This window comes from Urocitellus parryii, chromosome X (assembly GCF_045843805.1).
Source record: "Urocitellus parryii isolate mUroPar1 chromosome X, mUroPar1.hap1, whole genome shotgun sequence".
NCBI lineage: Eukaryota > Metazoa > Chordata > Mammalia > Rodentia > Sciuridae > Urocitellus > Urocitellus parryii.
In genome coordinates, this window is record NC_135547.1 from 2,028,208 (window position 1) to 2,050,667 (window position 22,460).

Here is a 22,460-nt window from a genome sequence, read left to right on the forward strand (position 1 = left end):
GTAAGTGGAGGCTAGTGTGCATGTATGAACTTGGATGTGCACGTGCGCGCACACGTACACTTCCTACAAGGGGTGCGGCCTGCAATGAATGACCGTGTGTGTCTGCAGCTTGGCCCCTTCCCCCCCCCCCACAGCGGCTGTGGGACCCGCAGCAGCAAAATCAAGGCCTTCATCCTTCCCTCCCTCCCCTCCCAGCTCTTGCTCTGAGACCCCATCTCCTCCGGTGGCAGTTTGACCACCCTCAGTCACAAAGAGCCCTAGTGATCCTGTCAAGACATCTGGGGGAGGAGGAAGGAAACAGTCAGGGTGCCAGATGTGTGGCCGGGAACCCGCCCAGTGGCTCCCAGGCGCAGTAAGAAGCCACCCAGAGAGACTGTCCCCGTGGAGGCCTCCAGAGAGACTGTCCCTGTGGAGGCCGGGCAGTTGTTGATCTCTGGGTCCACATCTCCTGGGAGGCTCTCAGCCCTAAGAGACCCAAGCCCTTGACAGACAAGCAGGGAGATGACTACCCTGGTGGTGGTGGTGGTGACTCTCTCCTCACAAGTGGCCATTTGGGACAGGGAAGGGTCTGGGAGCAGGTTCCTGTGGCAAAGGAAGTGGCACACGACTTTCCTGAAGGGGGAAATAGCAGGGAGGCCCAGGGCCTAGCAGAGCTGGCGAGCACCCAGGGCCCCAGGGAACAGGCAGCCACCTGCAATGGTTCTTCGATAGGGAACCCCACCCCACCCCCAAAAGAGTAAAGTAACAGTCGCAGAAGAGGCAGATTCTGGAGCGTGGTCCCACCCGAAAGCGCACGGGTAAGGCCGATGGCCCTGGGGCCGGCCCTTAGGCACGTTTAATAGGCTGAGAGTGGGTAGGGCAGGTCTTTGCTCTGGCCCCTGCCTTGCTCCACCGCCCCCGAGTGAGGTATTGAGCTTTCCCTCCCCCCCACCCCCACCCCCCTGCTTATGGCTGAGTCCCCTCCCCCCTTCTCCCCTACTATATGGGTGGTTAGAGCACCCACTGGGTGTGGGGTCATGGGTGGGGACCAGCCCTGCCAGCCCCACATGGTCTTATGTGGGGTCCAGCTCAAAGACCCCATCGCTGGTGGGGGTGGTAAAAAAGGAGGGGGGGTCAGAGGTGGCAGACTCCTGGCCCCCACTGCCCTGCCCCTGGGAGCGCCTCTCCTCCAAGCGCAGACTGCGCTCAAAGTCCAACAGCTGCCCCATGAAGTTGAAGTTGGGCGAGATGTTAGACTTCTTCCTCTTGACCAGGTCGTAGGCATCGTTGAGTGAGAGGTGGAGCTTCTGCATGAGGTAGGCCACGGTGACGGTGACAGAGCGGCTGACCCCTGCCAGGCAGTGGACGAGCACCCCGCAGTTCTGGGACAAGGCCTCGTCTAGGGGGGGAGTGCAGAGCCACGGTGACCCAAGGACCAGTGTGAGACCATAGCCAGGTGGCCTTCCAGAGGGGCCCTTGCAGCCCACCCCTCGCCCTCAAGAGTCCTGGAGGTTTTGCTAGCAGGCTCTGGAGCTGGCTTGAGCCCTGTCCACCCCCACCCTAGAAGGGTTATCCCCGCTCTGGGAATGGCAGGTAAGCCTGGGAAGAATTCTCTTAAGGGAGAGGGAGAAGAAATGGGAGAGGCTGGAGGTGAGGTGCAGTGGAGAGGAAGGAAGGAGAGGGCAAGGTAGACTCACCAATGAATGCAATGGCCTCTGGAAAGAACTGGGACAAGTTCTGGCTCCAGTGGTCAGAGATGGGGATCTGCTTGTAGTGAAAGTCACCATTCTTCTCAAAGAGGTTAGGGAGGTTGGGGGTGACATTGAGGATGTAGCGGATGCCCAACTTGGCCAGGCTCTCTAAGTTGGCCGAATCCCGGGCACTGCCCAGGTAGAGGTTGGGCAAGATCTGGACCGGGAAGGATGGCAGCAGCCCCACTGGGGGAGGCGTGGTGCCTTCTGAATCCAGGCCACAGCTCATAGAGTCGCGGTCAGCCTCAGATTCCGCGTCAGAGCAGTCGGAGCTCAGGCACAGGCCACCCAGTCCCACCACGGGCACTGGGCTGGGCACTGGGGCCATGCTTGAGCCAGCACCACCATTGAGGCTGGTCTCACACAGGTGAGGGCACTCGGCCTGAAATCTGGCGAAGCCACCTGTGGAGGGAGAAGCAAAGGGTCCTGCTGACCTGGCTTCCTGAGCAGCCAAGTGCCCCTGGTAGGGGTTAGGGAGCTGGCCCTATACAACCTAGGGGGTTTGCAGATCTCCCCAAACGGAACAAAAGCGCCAAGGGGCGTTTCATTTACACAGGGGGGGCCATGTGTGGTACGCTGTGGGCGCCCTAGCAATCCTCATGCAGCACTGGATGACAAGTGCCCACTGTGGCCACTGGAGATGCAAGAAGCTGAGTCCTGACAGAGCCACCCAAGAGGATCTTAGAGCTCCAGGGCTGAGAGCTAAGGCAGATGTGAGGGCTCAACTGAGGACAGCAATCATCAGTTAAAGAAGAAGAAAGGTTTGGGTGTCAGTTCTCTACCTGGGCATCTCCTGATCAGGTGTGGCCTGGAGAACGCTAAGGGATGAAATGGGACCCCAAGAAATGGGGAGCTTGGGAGAGAGTATGACATTCCATCTGAATGATTCCAAAGTCTTGAGAAGCCAGCAACTCTTTTGTCTACAGATTCGATCATTTCCCTGAGCTGGGGGTGGGGACCTGGAAATCTGACACTTTCTATATTTATATATTCTCATTACAGCCCAACTGACCTTTCTTGGTGACCAACTGATCAGGAGGTGGGGACAGCTGCCTCTATAGCTTCACAGGAACCTTGCCCCTGCACTGGGCCTCTGGGGAGGGGGTATCTGGCTTGAACAGGGCCAACAGACCTGTATCAACTTGCCTCCACTTTGTACATCCAGGGCCCTGCCCTGACTACAGGGGAGGCTGGTCCCTTGTCCTCATGCCTTCTCCTGCCTGCACACCTTCTCCAGGATTTTCCCCCACCATCTCAGGGCCTGGGATTTTCCCTCCTGCTGTCTGGCCTCTGCCCCCTTTGAGGTACAGGGGAGCAGGGAGCACCAGGAAGGTGGGGAAGCTGTTGGCCAGACACAGGGATCCCAAACGTAGGACTTTGTTCTTGAGCATCCTGTTAACTAGGTCAGTTCGGCCCAGTTCTCCCCATTTTCTAGACTAAGAACTGGGGCTTCTCAAGGGTGAAGGACCTGCCCAAGGTCATGATCAGGCTCCCCTCCCCTGAAAGCAGCCTAGCAGCTGTTGGGAGAGGGAGTCTCACCTCCACTTTAGACAAAATAGACGGGGCTTACCCAAGGTCAAATTAATTATGAATCCCCTTGGAAGGCAAGGTGTTGCTTCCCTAGGCAGGGGTCCTCCCCTGGCAGGTGCCCACCAAGTCCACTCTATACCTACCTTGCAGGTAGTATGCCAGGTAGCCTTCCTCCCGCAGCTTCTGGAGCAGGGTGCCCAGCACCGACTCAGCCTCCCACTCCTCAGCCTCGGCCTCGCCCTCGCGCCGTCGCCTGCCCCCGCCTTGGTCGTACAGGAGCACCGGGGCAGGGGGAGGCGGCTGCAGCGGCGGCCCGGGCAGGAGCGCGCGCACCGACAGGCTCCCCCTCCGCAGGCGGCGCAGCAGCAGCGCAGGCAGGGCCACGCTCAGCGCCCCGCCGATGCGCGCGGACTCGTACAGCTCGCGGCTGCGGCAGTCCAGGAGCAGCAGCCGCGGCCGCGAGGGCGACAGCTCCCGGCGAAGCCACAGGCACGAGCGACCGAGGCTCTCCATGGGCGCGCGGTTCTCTGCACGTCGGGCAGGCGCTGCGGAGACAGGGAAGGCGCGCGGTGTGAGCTCGGGTCCCCGCGGACCGCCGCTCCGGGGCTGAGATGTAAAGCTAGCCCCAAGTCCTGAAGGCGGGCGCCGAATCTCGCAGGGACACTCGTACACCTCCCGTTCCTCTCCTCGCGCCCCACCAGCAGCGAGAACACAGAAAGAGGCGCCCCCAGAAAAGCACCGCGGCAGCCACTCGGGCGCCGGGGCGCTGCTCCCTGCCCGGGTTGGGGAGGCGCGAGGGTCTCCCAGAAGACAAGCGGGTGTCTAACAGCCCCTTCCAGGCTCCTCCCGGGGCGTCCCAGCCCTAGCCACCTCCTTCACACCTCCTTTCTGGCTCCTTCGTTGGGCCTGCCCGCTATCACGCCCCAAGTTCGAGCTTACGACTTTGGGGGGTGTGTGCGTGCGAAAGAATGGGGTTCAAAGCCTCGATCTCCCCCAAGGCCAGACGCGCCCAGGGAAAAGGGGCGACGAGGTGACCGGCTTCGGCAAACCCTCTAGTAGCTGTTCCGGCCCCAGTCCTCCCCCCTAGGAGAGAACAAAAGGAGAGAGACCTGGATCTGGCGGCAGGCTGCCACGCGTGGATGTCCCGGCCAGGGTTACTGCAATGGCAGGGCGCGGGGCGCCGTCCCAGAGCAGGGAGTCCCCAGGCCCGGCGGCCAGGAGGAGGCGGGGTGGCGGAGCAGGCTCGCACGTGGAAGCCAAGCCTCGCGCGCAGCTCGCGCGCCGGCAGCTTCCTGGCAGCAAGACTGAGCTTCCACCTAGGAAGGCTCAGCCTCGGGACGTGGAGTAGCAGCTCAGAGGGGCGGGCCGGGGCGGGGCAGCGGGGCGGGCCCAGAGGGGTCGACGAGCCAACGAGTGCAAGAGAAAGGAGTCGGGTGGGACTCGCGAGTGGCAGGCTGAGCTGGGGCTTCCACCGAAGCGGGACAGGGTCAGGGCAGAGGCCAAGGGCAGGTCAGGGGCCCAGCAGGGAACCAGTTAGAGCTCCCCTGGCCGGCGCCAGCCTGGCCCCTGGAGGCAGGGGGAGGGGTGGGGACAAAAGCCCCATGCTCCTGCTCCAGAAGCTGCTTCCAACAACTCACTCAGTGGTCCTGGACCACCGTATTTCCCACCGGGACCTCAGTGGCCCCATCCGTATAATGGGCTCATCAGAGCCACCACCTTGGGCCGCTGTGGGGTTGTCCCTGAATTCATGGAGGAGAGGAAGAAGCAGGACTAGAAAACCTGCTGCTATCTTGGGTCCAAAGCTCTGCCCAAGACTCCTTGGTGGGATAGGCAGGCACAGGGAAGCTCCTCAGCACCCTATCCCCATACCACCTTCATTTGCCCAGGCCTGAGTAAAGTGCCCAGGAGCTCTGAGCACCCAGCCTTAAACTGAGGCACTACATCCATATCACACTAAGCCTAGGAGTCACCCCTGGCTCCTCCACCTGCCTCCTTTCCTTAACCTCCTGGACAGATCCATCTGGAGGGAAGTACTTTCTACCAAAATCTCTATCCACCCACATCCCTCTGTTTGCACCACTAGCTGTGGGCTCATATTCACCATCTCTTGGCCAAGTCACTGTCATAGATTCCAAAATGGTCTCCCTGCCTCCTGCATCAACTTGTCCTTCACCCTGCCTTGTCCTGTGCCAGAATGCCATTCATTCTACAAAGGCTGTCCGCCTCCATCCTTTCCATGGACACAGGTGATGAACAGGCTTGACACACAAGGTTCCTGCATGCCTGGTGCTCCCTCCCAGACCAGCAGGACAGATCAACGATAAGCTAAGAGACTGAACAAAATATCAGGGATGATAAGTGCTGAGACAATGAAAGGAGGGCTGGAAGAGGTTTCTAAAATGCCCCATCTGGCTATGTGTCCTTTCTCTGCTTAAAGCCCAACAAAAGCAAATAACAGTGTTGAAGGAAAACATACAACAGATAAGATAAAGCTCATACAAAATAATCAAAAGGTTAAGACCCTGGTAGATAAATCTATAAGGAACTTAAAAAGACTGCAAACTGCATGAAGGAAGGAATGTGATGGGGTAAAAAATATTTGGAGGATGATTTAATCTCAGTCATGGAAGGAAAGCCAATTCAAAAAACAAGGTAACAACAGCAAAACAAGGTAACACTTCCCATTTGCTACATTAGTAGAATGTTCTCAAAATGAGAACACCCAGCATTGGCAAGGCTGCAGAGAAACTGCATGCTGTTCTCTTGCTGGGTGATTTTGGTCCTTTTGGAAATTAATCTGGCAATGTACGTTAAGAGCTAGACAAAAAATCCATACCTTTGGCCACTTCTGGGAATCTACCATAAGGAACTAAATAAAAGCAAGCAGACCTATTCACACAGGATGGGTACCACAAAACATTTTTCTAAGACGTAAAAAACGCAAAGCCACCGAGAAGCCCAACACTTAGAATTACTGCATGCCTGTTGAAAAGCCTCCTTCATGAACCACATGGTAAGATGAGACATCATGTGAAGTGATGCTAAGGGAAGCAGCAGGCTATGGAAAGCTAGGTCACCTCTATGGGACCTAGGCCTGCCTTCTCCCTCCCTTCCTGCCCTGGGCTGTCAGCTTCAGACTCCTAGGCCATAGGTGGTGGGCTCATCTTTGGCCACACCCACCATGTCCCTTCCTCTACAGTACCAACACCTGCATGCAGGGGATCTGGGTGACTGGGCCATGCCCCTCTAGTCCTATGGGCAGGGGTCCCAGCCCAGGCCTCTCTCCTACATATAGGCTGCCTGCCCAGATTCTGCATTTTCTCCAGCCCCCTTCCTTGGGCCAGCCTGTAGGGTCCTTTTTTGGTGCTCCTTGGTCTCATGGGTTTAGGCTGTGGCATGGCCCATTTCCCCTTTTCACAGTGCACTCCTGGAAGAGGGACTCTGCCTTCTACCTTCTCCATCTCTCACATTGTAGCTCCACTGACAGACGCAGGCACTAGTTGCCACCTGGCCATGGGCACCCAGCCTATGTGCTGCTTCCAGACCCCACTGCAGCTGTGGGTGGGACCTTGGGATGGACAGAAGTTGAAGGCACCACGGAAGTTCTGCAATGTCCTGGCCTGGCAAGCAGGGTTGGGGTTTAGTCACATTGTGGATGGGGTAGCAGCAGCATGGGGGTCTGGAGAGGCACGTGCCCCATCCACCCTGTCATGGGGGCTCAGTGTGCTCAGAGAGAATCGCCAACCCGAAGGAAATTGACACTCCTGAGGTGCCCAGGCATTGCTGTCTGGAGAGGGCTTCCTGGAGGAGGTGACTGTAGCTGGAGGGGGAGGGAGATGAGGACGAGGAGGAAAGCAACCTCTGCAATGGCGAAGGAAAGGGAAGTCTGGACTCCAACAATCCTGCGTCTCCTAACACCTGAAGAGTGGTTGCCCTACACCTTGTTCCAGATTCCTGCTGGTGAGGCCTCCTACCGGGGAAACGGGAGGGAGTGAAGGGGGTGAGGGGCTCTCAATCACGAAAGTCAGTGCAGTGCTCTGTGCCCGGCGCCTGCAGCGCGCGCAACGCCAGCAACAGGACAAATGGGAACCTGTTGCCACCTCCGCACTGCAGGGCTGAGTGCAGCCAAGCCCCGGCCCCCTTCCCCCCCACCCTCGCCCGGCCCGCCCCTACTCAGGCCCCCTGCAGCGCCTGCTCCGGGCGCTAGCCCCGCCCCGCGACTGCTCCCCTGGCGGGCTGTGATACGGGAGACAGCCGCGCGCCCGGGCCTCGCCTAGCCCCCTCTGGCGGGCGGAGCCAGGCGGCGCGTTCGCAGCTCGCCGCAGGATGGGCGCTGCGCCCACCGCCGCCCCCGCTGGGTACCCCTGGCCTTCGCTTGGCCGAGGCCAACGCCCCCTGGAGGCCGCCCGGACGCCGTCGCCCGCAGGCCCAGCGCGTGCCGCGTGCGCTCTCGGGTCCGGGTAGCCTCCCAGGAGCAGCGCCCCGCCTCCCCCGCCCCCCCCACTCCAGCCAATTGCACCGTTCCCGCCGGGCCGAGTGGCAGGATTTCGGCTGTCGCGGCCCGGTCACATGGCTAGGAGCACAACTCCCAGCGACAGCATTCCTGCCAAATCCAGTGTCTTTTCCACCAAATCCACTTTCCGCTGGGGATGGCTTTCTGCTTTTCCTGGTCGGGTTCCTCGCGGGACTGGGAGTTCCTCCAAGGCAGGAACGGGTGTGTGCCCGGCCCCAAGCTGGCCCCAGCCCCCAGTGCAGGGCCTGGCACGCGCCCGGAGCTCACCGAAGAAATGCTCGTTAACAAAGAAGGCATGAATGAATGAAACCAATTGTTGCCTGGGGGAGCCCAGGAGGGTGCTGCTCCTGCTTTTTCCTTCTGCCGATCACACACTCCTCCCAGACACGCACAAGCACACGTGCACACACAGCCCTCCCCCCAGCACACACGCAGACAGGGACACAAACAGTGCACGAGGACTCCAGCCCTCGTGAAACCAACCCACTACGTGCGGGCCGGGCAATTGGCACTCCTTTGGGCCCAGCTGGGCCTCCTCCATTTCAGTGCCTGCCTCTCTCTACACCCCCATCCCCGCAGCCCCTCGCCTCCACATCTAAGTACCATACCTTGGGCCCCAAGTGCCTTCTTTATCTTTTAGGGAAGAGGTCGTGCCAGTCACTAGGGAGTCTCAAGGTCTGCTTAGGGAGGCACCTGGCAGGGTGAGGAGTGCCTAGGCTGGTGAGCCGCTGCTGAAGGAGAGCCAGAGGTGCCTGGCAGAGATGCCACCAAATGCTGCAGCCTCTAGAGCCCTCTGCCAGGTGTTGGGGAGGAGTGGTGGGAGGAACTCAGCGATGTGGTGGGGGAGTGTTGAGGGCTATTTGCGATGGGGGCGGGGCATGATGCTGGAGAGCATGCAATCAAGCAAGTGTGCGTGCATGTTGGGGTGTATGAGAGTGCTTGCTGGGGATGCTGGAAGTGCCTGCCTGGGGAGTGGGGAGTGTCAGCCACTGGGGTGTGGGTTTGTGTTGGGACTTCGCTCTCGGGTGGGTGGATTGCAGTGTTTCTGGGCTGGGAACGTGGGTGGGGTGTCTGTAATGGGCATATGGGGAGTTTAAGATGGTGAGGGCATGGTGGGGGGAGCTGTGTTAGTGCAGATATAGCAGGGATGTGTTGGCAGTGTCTGCGCGCCTGGGTGTGTACTGGGGCGTGGCAAGGTCTGGGATGGGTGTTGGCGTGAGTTGGGGACAGTGGGTGAGTGGTGGGCCAGGGGCTACTGGTGTGTGCACTACAGGGACTTGGGTTCATGGTGCGTGGTTTGTGCACGCGTGATTGTGCATCTGGTGGTTGAACTGGCAGGGGACATGGGAGGTGCACTGGCAAGGTACGGGGTATGTGGTGGCAGAACCGAATGGGTCTTGCAAGGGTGAATGCGTCGCCCCGGCTGGACTGTGCACTGACAGGACTTTGGGGGTGCAGGGTGGAGGAACGCACGTCGGGGGGCAGCCAGGACGGGTGGGGGTGGGGTGGGGGGCCTGGGGTGCCGCGTGCTCCGCTCACCTCCTCTAGGCTCGGATCCCTGCACCCGCTCCGTGCGTCGCGGCTGGGAAGTTTCCGAAGCTCGGGCGGCGGGAAGCGCCACTGCCACTGCTGAACGCCACCAGAGCCCCGGGCGGCGGCCTCGCCTGGAGCCTAGGGGCCGCCGCCGCCGCTGCTGCGGAGGGAAACTCCAAATCCCGCCTCCGCCTCCACCGCCTCCTCCCCTCCCGTCGCGGTCTTCTCCGCCCCCTGCCCAGGAGGGGCAATGTCGCCGCCGGCGCGCAGGGAGGGATCGGGGAGGGGCCGCGGCCTGCCCAGCGTCTCCCTCCGCCTCCCAAGCCCCCATCCGCCTTCCTCCCACCTGCAAGCCTCTGCCGGTTCCGCGCGTCCTGCCCGACGCGCCCAGCGGCCCTCAGCTCCTAGCCCCCAGCCCCCAACAGCGGTGCCGCACGGGGGCCCCCTGATCTCAGGCACCAAAGTGGGGTGGGGGTGGCCCTGACCTACGCTGGGCCTGAGTTAGGGGAGGTTGCTCTACAGAGTCTACACTGGCATCCCTGCTTCCTGCAGGAGAGGTGAAGGGGCCTGTGACAGACCGGGCATAGGTTGGTCTCCAGGGCCACCCCTGGCTTTCACAGTGGAGAGGGTGTAAGTTCTGGCCGACCGCGCTGCAAGTGCCCCCACCCCAAGTCCTGCGGTATCTTTTCTTATTCTCATGTGTCAGATTTTGGCTAATAGGAATACCATGTGAACCTCAGTGCCTGGAAGGGGTGGAGCCAGAACGTTGGGGGAGGGGAGGGGAGCTAGTGGGGAAGGGGTCCTTGGCACCAGGTCCTATTGCTTTTCTCAGCACCAATGTTCACAAACATTCTCATCAAGGACCTCATTTTATCCTTAGGTCAGTTCTGTGAGTTCAGAGCAGACTGTTCCCATGCTACACTAGGGAAACTGAGGCAGTGGTTCCATGCCGTGGTCTAGTAATGTAATGGCAGAGCCACACAGGGCTCAGGCTGAGTTCAGAAGCCTAGAGCCTCAACCCAGTGTGGGTACAGGAGACCCACAGGGTTCCAAGCCTTTGGCTCTGGCTGTAGGGGAGCAGAAGGCAGGGGCATAAGCCCAGTCTTTCCTCTGCTTTCAGGCCAGTTGTGGGTCAGCAGGGGCTCAGACCTGCACTGGGGAGATGCTGAGAACCAGTCTGTGACTCGGGGCTATCAAGGGATGGCTTCTCTGCCCGGAGATAGCAGAGTAGGGTGAGACAGGAAGGGCTGGGATGCCAGCATCTCCATGGATGAGGGGCAGCCAAGGGAGGCCTGGCTGCCTGGCTCCTGTCTGCAGCACTGCTGAATTCCCCTGAGTCATTACCCCTGGAAAAGAGAGGAAGCCAGCAGCTTTGCCTTTGGTGCTCAAGTCCCTGTTCCATCTCTGGGCCTCAGTTTCCTGGTCTGTACATTTGGGGAGAGATGGGATCCCATGATCTCAAAAGGCCCCCCTGACTTTGCTCCAGTTTCAGGCCACTATATGCAAGTCTAGGCAGAGTCTGGCCACCACCAGCTTGGCATGTCCACCCTGCCTGTGTGCCCTGACTGCCCCTCTTCACTTCTTCAGCTTCAGCAGCAGCTCCGCCCTCCCAGGTAGAGGACCGAAGCCCTACAACTTCTTTCTGCTCTGGAGCCCTAGGCCTTTGGGCCTACTCTCTGGAATATGGCCTGCCCGACTCTTCTCCCTCAACATCAGGCAGCTGAAGTGCTCAGGACTTGGGCTTGCACCTGCCAAAATGACATCACATGGGCAAGTGTCTGTGTAGGCTCCCTGCCACTGGACCCAGTATTCTTTTGACAGCCTGTACTGCCAGTTGTTCCAAAGTTATGGGACCTTTTCTAAGAAATCAACCACAGTGAGACCCTTCCCTTTTATCTGTGGACATATGATAAATATGTATATACCAAGACAAAAATGATGGGGCTGGCTAACCCCCATCCCATGCTCCTCCCATATGCAGAGGACATATGGCAGCTGTGTATATGACCTGGACACTCAGTTGGGCCCTGATGAAGGCTTGGTGAGCTGACTCAGAGGAGTTTCTAGGTAGTTTGGCTACCCCCTCCCCATATTGCACATTAGTGACTCAGGGCAGAAAGGCTGGGGGGGGGGGCATTTGGATTGAATAGTGCTGATCCCCTACCCCTGCAAAGCTCCTACCGCAGTCCTCCCACAGTGTCTCTGCTCTCCAAGCAACAAGAGCCACTACTGTTGGAGGAGAAAAAAGTCTAGGGCTGGGCTGGTCTGAAGACACTTGGGAACTTGAAAGACATTGGCCTCTTCAGTCTTGGAAAATAGGGCCCCTCTTCTCATCTACATCACCTTCTTGGCTAGAAAGCCCAAGCCTTCACCCTCTTGGGGGCTGGGAGACTTGAAGGAGACTTGAGTGAGTGCAGGTTCCTATCACTGAATCAAGGGCCTAGCTGGGTCCCCAGCTCTGAAGCAACCAGGTCTACAGCTCGGGTCCTGCATGCTCCTGAAAGAAACCTGAGAGTGAGCTGGCTGGTCAGTTCCAGTCCTCATCCTTTTTATTTAAAAAATATTTTTACTCAACTTTTTATAACTGTATTTTTATGTGGTGTGGAGGAGCAAACCCAGCTCCTCACATGTGCTAGACAAGAGCTCTACCACTGAGCCACAACACCAGCTCCAGCTCTCATCCTTTCTGTGACACTGCCCCTCAATCCATTCCATGGTCCCCTTTCCACCCTGAAGACCCAGGCACTCAGTGTTAATTCAGGGATATCAGTAGGTCACTCCCTTCCCTTCTCTTCCTTGGGGTTGGCCTTTGGAAAGGGGCCATCTCACTTCTTACTGACCCCGTACCCTCCTGAATCTCTCAGATACTCACCAAAGGCCCTGAAGTAGCCCCAGGAACTGCCAGCCCTGGGAAAGTTGAAGGGTCATGAAGGTGGGCCTTGCTTGGAGTGGAGAGGTCTTCAGTCTGGCAGTGTCACTGGTGTCTGGCCCAGTTCTGACTCTCTCTGATGTGGTGGCCCTTTGGCTGAGGCATCTGAACCTGTTAAGGCACACTTCTTTAGGTCCCAACTCTAGGCCACATTTCTGGTAAGTGAGACTTTGGAGAAAGGCAGTGGCCACCAAAGTCTTGGGCCTGGCACGTTCCCCATGTTGGTTAGCCATGAAGGCTTCTGTCTGCCCTTGGGGCTCTGCCCATTCCATTTCCCTATGGGACAAATTTACCCTCCTCCTGGTTCAATAAAGTTTCCTCAGTGCGAGGTGGTGCTGTGATCTGAACCCTGGGCCCAGTCCTCTTGCTTCCTCTGTAGAACCTTGCTCTCATCTGGGAATTTGGCACTTGGGTGCACACACACCCAAAGCTTTATTTCTGGGTAACCATTGGGTCTTACAGAGAGCAACATCTGTAGCTGAATCCATCTGCTAATCTGACAACTGCTCTTGGCTACCATTGCTCCACCATTGTGCCCAGTTCAACTCCTCCCTTGGCATCCTTTCCTGGTCTGCAGTGCTTCAGCTAGAATCTTCTAGATGTGTCTTGCTACCAGTTGCTATGCCTTCAGGAACATATTCTAGCCCTGTTAAGAAGTACTCCATCTGCCCCTGGTGGCTTGCAAAATGACCACACCTAGACATTTTAAACAAAATGGCCCTGTGGCAGCTCCCAAAGCTGCACTTGCAGATGGGGTCAAAGGCAGGCCAACCAGGCAGCTGAGCCCCAAGGGTGAAGGCACCAAGCAGGGACAGCAGGAAGGCAAGACGAGAGAAAGGAGGGGAGGGCAGGACAGAGAGAGCCAGGCTGTGCAGTGATTGCTTTCTGGGGGCCAGGACCTCAAGAGCCATTAACACCCCCATTCCAGGAGGCTCAGGTTCAGGTTCAATAACCTGGTTATAAAGCCCCTCTGGCCAGCTGCACAGCTCCCTCTCCTTGTCTTGTCCTCCCGAGACGCAGCGCGTGTGTCTGGATATACATTACAGATGATATAATCCTTTTACCAGGAGAGAGCCAGCCGCCCATGCCCATTGGCTGGACAGGCAAGGGGAGGTGAGGGAAGATGAGGAGCTTGCAGCCACACAAGGTGCAAGGAGAGGACAAGGAAGCCAGTGACTTTCTGGCTTATCCAAGAGAAGTGGAGGGCTGCATGGGGCCAGGAGAAAGGGGAACCACCAGGGGCAGAAGGACAGGGCTGGAGAGACTGGGGGCTCTGAGGGCTGCGTGGTACCCAGTCCCCCTGTTGAGATACCCCATTGCTCTGCTTGGCCCAAGAGGTAGGCCTCTGTGAGTGGCCTGCTGGCCTCTGGCCACATATCTCCATGTCCCCCACCCCCTACTCTCACCAGCAATGTGCCTCGCTGGTCAAGCTGAGGAAACAAGATAACATGAAGCAAGCAGCCAAGAGTGGGCCAGGCAGGAGCTTACTGCAAGCTCTCTTCCTGGCTGTGATGTCTATGGGGGTGGGTGGGGAAGGGGCTCCTGGGGAGGTCGTCTCATCTCCGTCCTCAAGGGCTTTTGCCTCTGAACCCTTCTGTCACAGTGCTGAGCACCTGCAAATGTCCTTCCTACTGGCTCATCTGGCTGTCTCACTGCCACTGTCCCTTCTCCTCCCAGCACTGTTTCCTGCCCCCAGACCAAGGTTGAGCTCTCAGGCTGGCTGCTCTGGGGTCAAGGAATCCCCCAGCTCCAGTCCTGCCCATCCTGAAACTTGCCCAAAACCTTGCAGCGAGCAGTGGCAAAGGGGTCAGAAGGAGGGCTTCGGGTGCCAGGAGTCCCCAGGGAGACTTGGAGTGAGGGGATACCACCTCATTGTTATGCATGCTGCCCAGCTGCCCTTTGAAGCACTACTGTCTCCAAACTTTCCAACTGGAAGCTCACAAACTTCAGGAGGAGCCCTCCTTGCATGCTGGGAAGACTCTTTTGCAGGTCCCTTGTATAATGCTGGAAGCAGGTAGCTTGGGGGATGGAAGAGAGCTTCCTGTTTTGTGGTGCTGTGACCATTGGCTAGTGGTGCACAGGGTGTCTACGCTTTCACTGAATCCTCCAGGAAGCTCCTGATGCACTTTATGGATGAGGAAACTGAGGCACAGACAGAGGTGAGGCACTCAGAGCCCCACAATTAGCAGGCAATGAGCCGAGACCAGAGCAACAGTCTCCACCAGCTGGGGCACAGCCTGTAGCCTCAGGCCATTCTTTCCCACAGATGTGGGCCCAGGCAGGAAGGGAGCTTCTGGCCCAGACCTCAAGCCCCTGGCATCCCACCCAGTCAGCTCTAGCAAGGAAGGAGGCTGCCATTGGCTGCAGGTGGGCTCTGGAGAGCTGTGAACGCAATCCAAATTGACAGAAGAGCCTGAGGGGGCCTGAGTCTCCCCGACAGGATGGAGCCCCAGGCTAAAGCTGCAGATGGACAGGGACTGGCCCCTGGAGTAGGTGCACCCCCACCCAGCAGGCCTACTCCTCTGTTACCCTGGGCCCTGCTGCCCCCTCTCCACAGGAAGGCTCAGGATATTTCTGCCAACTCTGTGGGGATTTTTCCCATCTAAATTTAGAGAGCAGCTATTACCCCTCAGTACCTGCTTCCCACATCACTAACTGATTTGCATCCCGAGAGCACCCTGCAAGGAGAGTGAGGAGAGTGCAGATGTGCCACCATATGACCTGCCTGCCCCTGGGGCCAGCTCCTAGGCAGCGAGAAGGTGGGGAGAGAGAGGCAGGTCAGGACGGGGTAGCAGTGAAACCAGGGAGATCTGTCACATCCTTGGGAGATCAGGGTCAGAGACCTGCCCTCAGCAGGGACAGCTGAAGCCCACTGCTCAGGGACAGGCCTTTCCAGTCACAGAACTCCTTCCAGGATCCTTGCTGTCCTGCCTGCAGGTCACAAGGTAACTATCTTCAGCACTCCTCCCTTCTGTCCCTGTGTACTTTGTGCCCAAATGCCATTTCATTATGGAGAGAAACAGAGGGCATGGTGGTTCTAGGAGTAGCTTGGGGGATGGAGGAGGGTCTCCATCTACTGGTTACTCTGCTGTTACCACCTGCAGAAGTGGCCTGAGACTCATTCTAGCAATGGAGGGAGGGAGGAGAGCTGCTGTGGTTGATATGGGATGGGACCATGAGGGCAACACAGGGTCCTGTTTGTCCTAGGGACACAGAGAGCTGGCCAAAGCCACAGGAACCTTGGCTTTCTCATGGCACCTGAGGCTTGAACTGCAGGTTTTTGAAGTTCCAGAGGGACTGGGGGGCCAGGGATGGGGTCTCCAAGGCTATAAGCCTAGAGGACGTGTGGATTGTCAGATGGAGCAGTGAGGGCCAGCCAGAGGAAGACGTCACAGACGGCTCAGCATTAGGGCTTGTTTCCTGGTATCTGCGCAGGAACCTGGGTCCCCGCTCAGTGCTGGGCCAGCCTAGAGTGGATGGACAAGGCACAGGGCTGTTGGCCTTCATCTGTTCTTCTGCCCCTCTCCGCCATCTAAATTGTGCTGTGATGGAAGTTTCTTCAGGAACTTGGAACACACTTCGCTTGCACGTATACAAGACAATACTTGGAAGTCAAACATGGAAGACATTGAACCTGGTGAGCTCCCCAGATGTTCTGGGGCTGGCTGGCAGGTTAGCATCCTTGTAATACACTTGGAACCTCTCCCTCACAGCCTCATTCCAGAGCCTCAAGGAATCTGCAGAAGCTATAGCAAAGACTTAGATTCCTAGGTGGTGTCTTCTAGATGTGACCTGTTCCTCTGTGGTCAAAGTGCAGGGCTCTGAAAGGTGTTCTCTTTTATCCCTGGATTTCAGGTCTACTCCTGAGGCCTTGGCCCTGGATTCCTGGCCTCCTTCCCCCAATGCTGCTGATCCCTGCAATGACTGATAGTTCAGATGGGCAAGGGGCAGGAGGTCCAAGGAGCAGGGAGCACCAGGCTGGAGCTGGACTTTGCCACCAGAATTATTGAGCACCAGTAGCAGCCAGATGCAGGGGACAGGGGGTCCTATTCCTGTCCTGAATTGGCCTTCCACTTATGCCTCCCACCCCATTCACACTGGCCTCCTCCTTTCCCCTGCCACCCTGCCGTGTTTACATCGGCGTGCAAATATGTCCATCCTGCCTGTCCTCACCAAGTCCTCCCTGGATGCTGCCTCAGCTGGTTCCCAGCTGGAAGAAATTATCTACAGGTGCAGCCCTGAGGGCTGATCTTTCCCAGCTGCTGAGGTGTCCCCAGCTAAGTCCAGAGGGCCTTCTTCAGTCTTGCACTTATTCTAACTCTCAGCAACAGTGGCCCACTCCCTCCTTCTGTAATATTCCCCTTCCTCACCTCCTACAACTTCCCATGCTCCTGCTTTTCTTTTCCTCTCTCTGGCCATTTATCCCAAGTCTCTTTCTCAGTCTCCATGATTTTTTCTTGTCTCCCTCTACATGCCACCACTGGATGACCTCAGCTCTTCTCCTGGGTGACAACTGTGACATCAGTGTCTCCTGAGTGTCCTTGCTCACAGCTCTTACTGCCATTGCCATGTGGAAGTCCATGGTGCTTAACATACAGTACATCCAAAAGTGAGCTCACTGTCTTCCCTCCACACCTCAAGCTTGAGACACCCTCAATTTCTTTCCCCATTGCCCCCTCCCATTGCCAGGTTCTGGTACTTTTTACCAGACCCTGTCCTCTTTTGCCTGGACAACTGTACCAGCTCCTCGGTGTGTCCTGCTTCCAGGCCCAGCCCCCATCCCTGCCCCCACCTGCACACCAAGGCCAGCTTGACTGACCTGAGACAGATGCCTCAGCTATTCCTCCCCTTAGGGCCCCTCAATGGCCCCTTGTGGCCTTGAGGACAAAGTCCAGCTCACAGATCCTGAATGATCCAGCTCCTACCCACCACCTGGCCTCCCCCATCCACCTCCTCTAAGCCCAGCTCTTAACTGGCCGTTACCAGAATGTACCAGGATGACTGGTGTCCCTTTGTCTTATTCTAAATAAGGTGCATTCTGAAGCTCTAGGTAGACACATATTTTGGGGGTTACTATTTAGCCTAATCAGTCCTCCTGTTGTCCTCCCAGATTCACATCCATCTCATGTGCAAAACACATTCATCCCTTCTCAACACCCCCTCAAATCATTACCTACTGTCCTTGCTGTGCACGTGGCCCTTCACATCTGTCTGGCAGGGGCATGCTCACTTTTTCAACCCCAGCCCTGCCTGCAGTGGCTCCACGAATCCTTTCTTCCCCTATGATGTTGGTATCTGGCTCCAAGAGGGGCTCTAGCAATGTGGGGAGACCCCAGGAAGGAAGGAATCTGAGAGTCTGGGACCTCTGTCTCAGCAGCTCATAGTGAGGCTGTCTGTAGGTGAGATATGGTGGTGGGTGGGTGACTCCAGGCAAGATCAGAGCTCTTGGGCCACTACCTGATGCCCTGTGCCCTTGATACCCTTCTGTGGAGGAAGAAGCAGCTGTATAGGGAAATCATTGGAGATAAGGGCAGAATTCACTCACCTCTGAGAGGCAGCACTGGGGTGAGCATACTGGAATTCCCTCTGGTGTCCAGATCCCTCGACTCCTCATGATGTTCCTCCATCCTGCTAGGGGAATGTTTTGAAGTTGACTTCCTGTGCCCACTGCTTCCTGCCCCAGCTGTCATGAAGACAAGAGGGTGAGAAACTCAGGGGAGTGGAATTGACTCTTGACAGGGCTGTGAAGCACGCTGAAGGGGAGACTCAGCATGAGCCCCCTCCCTCCAGGAAGCCCCTGGGCCTGCACCAGGCATGGTTCTTACCCTCCCTCGCCAGGTCACTTCGTGGCTCAGTGCCTGGCACATAGTATATCTCCTATCTGCAGTGCTCTCCCCACCTTCAATTTGGCCTCACAGCGCTGGGCATGACCCTCAGGTGTCACCCTGCCCTCCTCCCTGTGTTATTGGGGCTTCCGTTGTCTGCTTCCTTCTGCATTTGGCCAGCTGACCGATTCATGGATGCTACGGATGCCTTTGTGCTCCAGTGTGGCTGGCATTGGGCCTGAGCACTGCAGGCATGCTACAAATGTCTCCTGCAGGAAGGATGTGAAGTTGAGGTAGCTGTGTAACCCCCCACAGACCTCCATGACACCCAGTGTATACCTGGCCCTGAGCAAGGCTGCCAGGGCCCAGAGAGAATTGAGCGCTTGGTCAGCCTCCAGAAGCCCCCTGCCTATGGGCAGCACTCATGGCACATCCTACTGTCCCAGCATCAATTGGCATCTTTCTGGTCATCTGACTGGCTTCTATGGCTGCTGCCATTTTCAGGAGGACTCCCTGTGTAGAGGCTCCCCATTCCACACTTTTGGTGGCCTTTTCTTACCTCCAGGTAAGGACTCTGAATTCCCAGGTGGGTCCAGAAACCTGCCTTCAAATACCTGCCTCCTGTGCTCTAGTGTACCCCAAAGCCTGAGGGTGCTGTCTGGCAGTCTTGACACCTAAGATTCTGTGGCCCTGCTGCCAGGTTCCCTCCCAGCATCATCTCCCACTGCCCCTTATTTACCCTCAGGCTCCCCCACTCCCACTTCCATGTACACTGCCTGCTGGGTCCTGTTGCTGTTCCCTGTCCTAGCCTCTGTTTCTGCCATTCTCCTCCACAGAATGTACCCCCAGACCTGCCAGAAACCCCTCCAGCCTCCCTCTCACCCAGCCTCAGCATTCTCACCTTCTGCCCTCTTTGGCTGGTGCCTGGATACCTCTCATGGCCTCCTGGTGCACCAGGAGTGTGCTTTCCAAGGCCTGGCTGGCCTCACCTGTCTCCCTCGGCTGGCTATCCTCCAGGTGCTGCAAGAGAAAAGGTGGGCAAGGGCAGGAGGAGGACGAGCTGCCATATTATCCTTGGTGGTCCCTGGGACACCTCTGCTGCGGGTTCTGTGACCAGTCAGCTGCAGGCCTTGGTTACTGAGGAAACCAAAGCCTCGTGTGAATGCTTGTTGTCAGGGAGGAGGGAGACAAACAGAGCACGCCTCTGTGAGGGATGGGGTGCCTGGGTGACTCCACAGAATCCCACTGGACAGATCTACAGCTGTGCACTGAGAGCCACAGGATCCCTGGGTGGTTCGGGGCTGGATGTGGTGAGGAGGCTGGCCCTGTCTGGGGGCCTGGGCTTGCATTTACACTGAAGACCAGGACAGAAAGGCTGTACACGGACTGGAGCCAGACAATAACACTGTGTCCATATGTGGGTGTGTACACACCTTCCCAGGGACAGCAATATACCTCCATGCCATCAACTATCAAGGCAGATTGACAAGGAGGCTGACAAGGTTGAGATATATGTACATTTTATGGCTGTAGCCAACAAAAAGGACAATAATAAAGACTACAGTTCTCTAGCATAAAATTGGCAGGGAGCTTGCTATGGGTTTAATTGCATGCCCCTGTACCAAATTCATGTCGAAGTTCTAACTTCCAGTGCCTGTGAAAGTGACTTTATTTGGAAGTAAGCTCTTTGGGGGATATGATTAGTAGAATAATTACACTGAAGTAGGGTGGGCCCCTACTCCATTACGACTGATGTTATAAAAGTGGGGGATTTGGGTACAGACACAAGCAGGGACAACACCACATGGAGACGAACTAGAGATCTACTAGTCAAAGAATGCCAAAGATCACCAGCAAACGAGCAGAACTCAGGGGTGAGCCCAGGAACACATCATTCTCTCGAAGCTTCAGAAGCAGCATGGCCTTTTGAATACCTGGACCTTGGACTTTTGGCCTCCAGAATCAAGAGAGAATAAATGCCTGTTGTTTTAGGCTACCTTGTATGTGGTATTTGGTTATTGCATCTCTAGCAAACCAATCCAGAGCTTTACTATTTATGAAATACAACTCATATATACTTTCATTCCAAAATATCCTTAAGAAGTAGAATGTCTTAGTATTTCATAAATGAGGAAACTGAGATGTAGAACATTTGAATGGCTTCTTCAAAGTAACTTGATCAGTCTGAGGTAGATCCAGAGCTCAATTCAAATTAGGTTTTTGATTTTAGATTCAGTGAAATTTAAGAGATCTAAATTCTTCAGCTTCCTGATATATTCAGTTTTTAATTTTTGTACTAGGGATTGAACCCAGGGGTGCTTAACAACTAAGCCACATCCCTAGCCCATTAAATACTTTTTTTTTGGTTTTGAGACAGGGTCTCACTAAGTTGTTGAGGCTGGACTGGAATTTAAAATCCTCCCACCTCACCCTCCCAAGTTGCTGGGCTTACAGACATGTGCCACCACACCCAGCTTATATTCAGGTTTTAATGTTCTTTTAACAGTTTTTTTTTTTAGTTTCAGATAAACATAATACCTTTATTTATTCATTTATTTATTTTTATGTGGTATTGAGGATTGAACCCAGTGCCTCATGCGTGCTAGGCAAGGGCTCTACCACTGAGCCACAACCCCAGCCCCTTAATGTCATTTTAAAGTGTACATCACTCAAACTTTGGATCTGAGAGATATTTTTGATTCAGTGAGTTAGGCAAATTTATAGCCCTAATTCATGTGCCATCCTGCCTTTGAGATATTGACTTCTCTTTAGGGAGAAAAAGAATCTCTCTGTGCTATAAATGTCCCTCTCAGAACTGCTTTAGCTACATTCCATAAATTTTGCAATGTTGCGTTATTATGTTCTTTCATTTCAATGTAGTTAAAATTTTTTTCTTCAGTCTTCCTCTTTGACCAGTGGATTATTTTTTAAGTGTGTTTTTTAAATTTCTTAGTGTGTGGAGATTTTTATTTTGTTTATTGATTTCTGGTTTGATTCTATTCTGATTGGAGAACAAACTCTGTATAATGTCAGTTCTTTTAAATTTGTTGAGGTTTGCCTGAGATATGGTTTATATTGGATGTGTTCCATGGGTACTCAGAAAAAATGGGCAACATGCTGTTGTGGGGTGGATTATTCTGTAAATTTACTGATAATGTTGTTGAGTTCTTTATATCCTTACTGACTTTCTATATAGTTATTGTGTCAATTATTGAGAGAGGTATCTTGAAGTCTCCAACTATAATTGTGGATTTGTTCCTCTTCCCTTTCACTTTTTTCCATTTTTCTTCACATGTTTTTCAGCTTTGTTTTTTGGGTGCATACACATTTATGATCACTATGTCCTCTTGGGAGAATGACCCTTTTTCATGATAACATATTGCTTTTGAAATGAAGTTTTTAACATCTTTATAGAGATGATTATTATTTTCTTACCAGTCATAGTTTTCATGATGTTCAGGGCCTGGCAACAGAAAAGGATCTCAGGGGGGAAAAGGAACTTGATTCAGAGGAGATGATTATGCTTTCTTTTGCTATTCTGAACCCAGACTCATGAAAAGGAAGGATAAAAAGTTTGTGGGGCTGGGATGAAGCTCAGTGGCAAAGCACTTGCCTCACATTCACAAAGCCCTGGGTTCACGCCCCAGTTCCAATAAAAAAAAAGAAAAGAAAAAAAAGTTTGTGCTGGGTGTGGTGGTTCATGCCTGTAATCCCAGTGACTCAGGAGGCTGAAGCAGGAGAATCACAAATTCAAAGCTAGCCTCAGCAGCTTAGTGAGGCCCTAAGCAACTTAGACCTTGTCCTTAAATAAAATATGAAAAAGGGTCGGGGATATGGTTTGGTGCTTAAGTGCCCCTGGGTTCAATTCCCAGTATCATAAATAAATACATACATACATACATACATACATACATTTGTAAAATGAAGAGGTTTTGGTGAGTTGCTTGTTCTCCCTCTAAGACAGATCCAGTTTTTGTTAAAGTAACATAACAGCAGTTCATAATTGACATTGAAACAAAGTTCTTAGTTTATTCTTAGTTAATAGCATTAACATTTTTTTAGTTGTAGATGGACAAAATATCTTTATTTATTCATTTATTTTTATGTGATGCTGAGGATTGAACCCAGTGTCTCACTAAGTTGAGGCTGGTAGAGTGTGAAGCAAGCACTCTACCATTGAGCTGTATCCCCAGCCCCAAAGTCTAGCTCTTGATATAGTTACTGGGATAGTAGTTGAGGATCCAGGAGGAAGTTAAACACCCTCAACAAATAGCTCACTAAACTCACAGGTAGGGCAGGACCAGGGAAAAGTCTGAAAAGAGTGGGTCACTGAGCTGCCTGTTGAGATGGGAGTTCATAAGGTGACTCAGGGAAGAAAGACATAAGAGGCAGGAGGAATG

General features: G+C 55.0%; 1 protein-coding gene across 1 annotated transcript; it reads right to left on the reverse strand.

Moving 5' to 3' along the window:
* Nucleotides 1–1,052: 1,052 nt before the first annotated feature.
* On the reverse strand, nucleotides 1,053–3,773 carry Dusp9 (dual specificity phosphatase 9). Its single transcript, XM_026412818.1, has 3 exons — nucleotides 3,404–3,773; nucleotides 1,677–2,132; nucleotides 1,053–1,378 (listed from the first exon to the last, which is right to left on the reverse strand). The coding sequence occupies exons 1-3, from the start codon at nucleotides 3,771–3,773 to the stop codon at nucleotides 1,053–1,055; spliced, it is 1,152 nt and encodes a 383-aa protein (XP_026268603.1).
* Nucleotides 3,774–22,460: the final 18,687 nt, after the last annotated feature.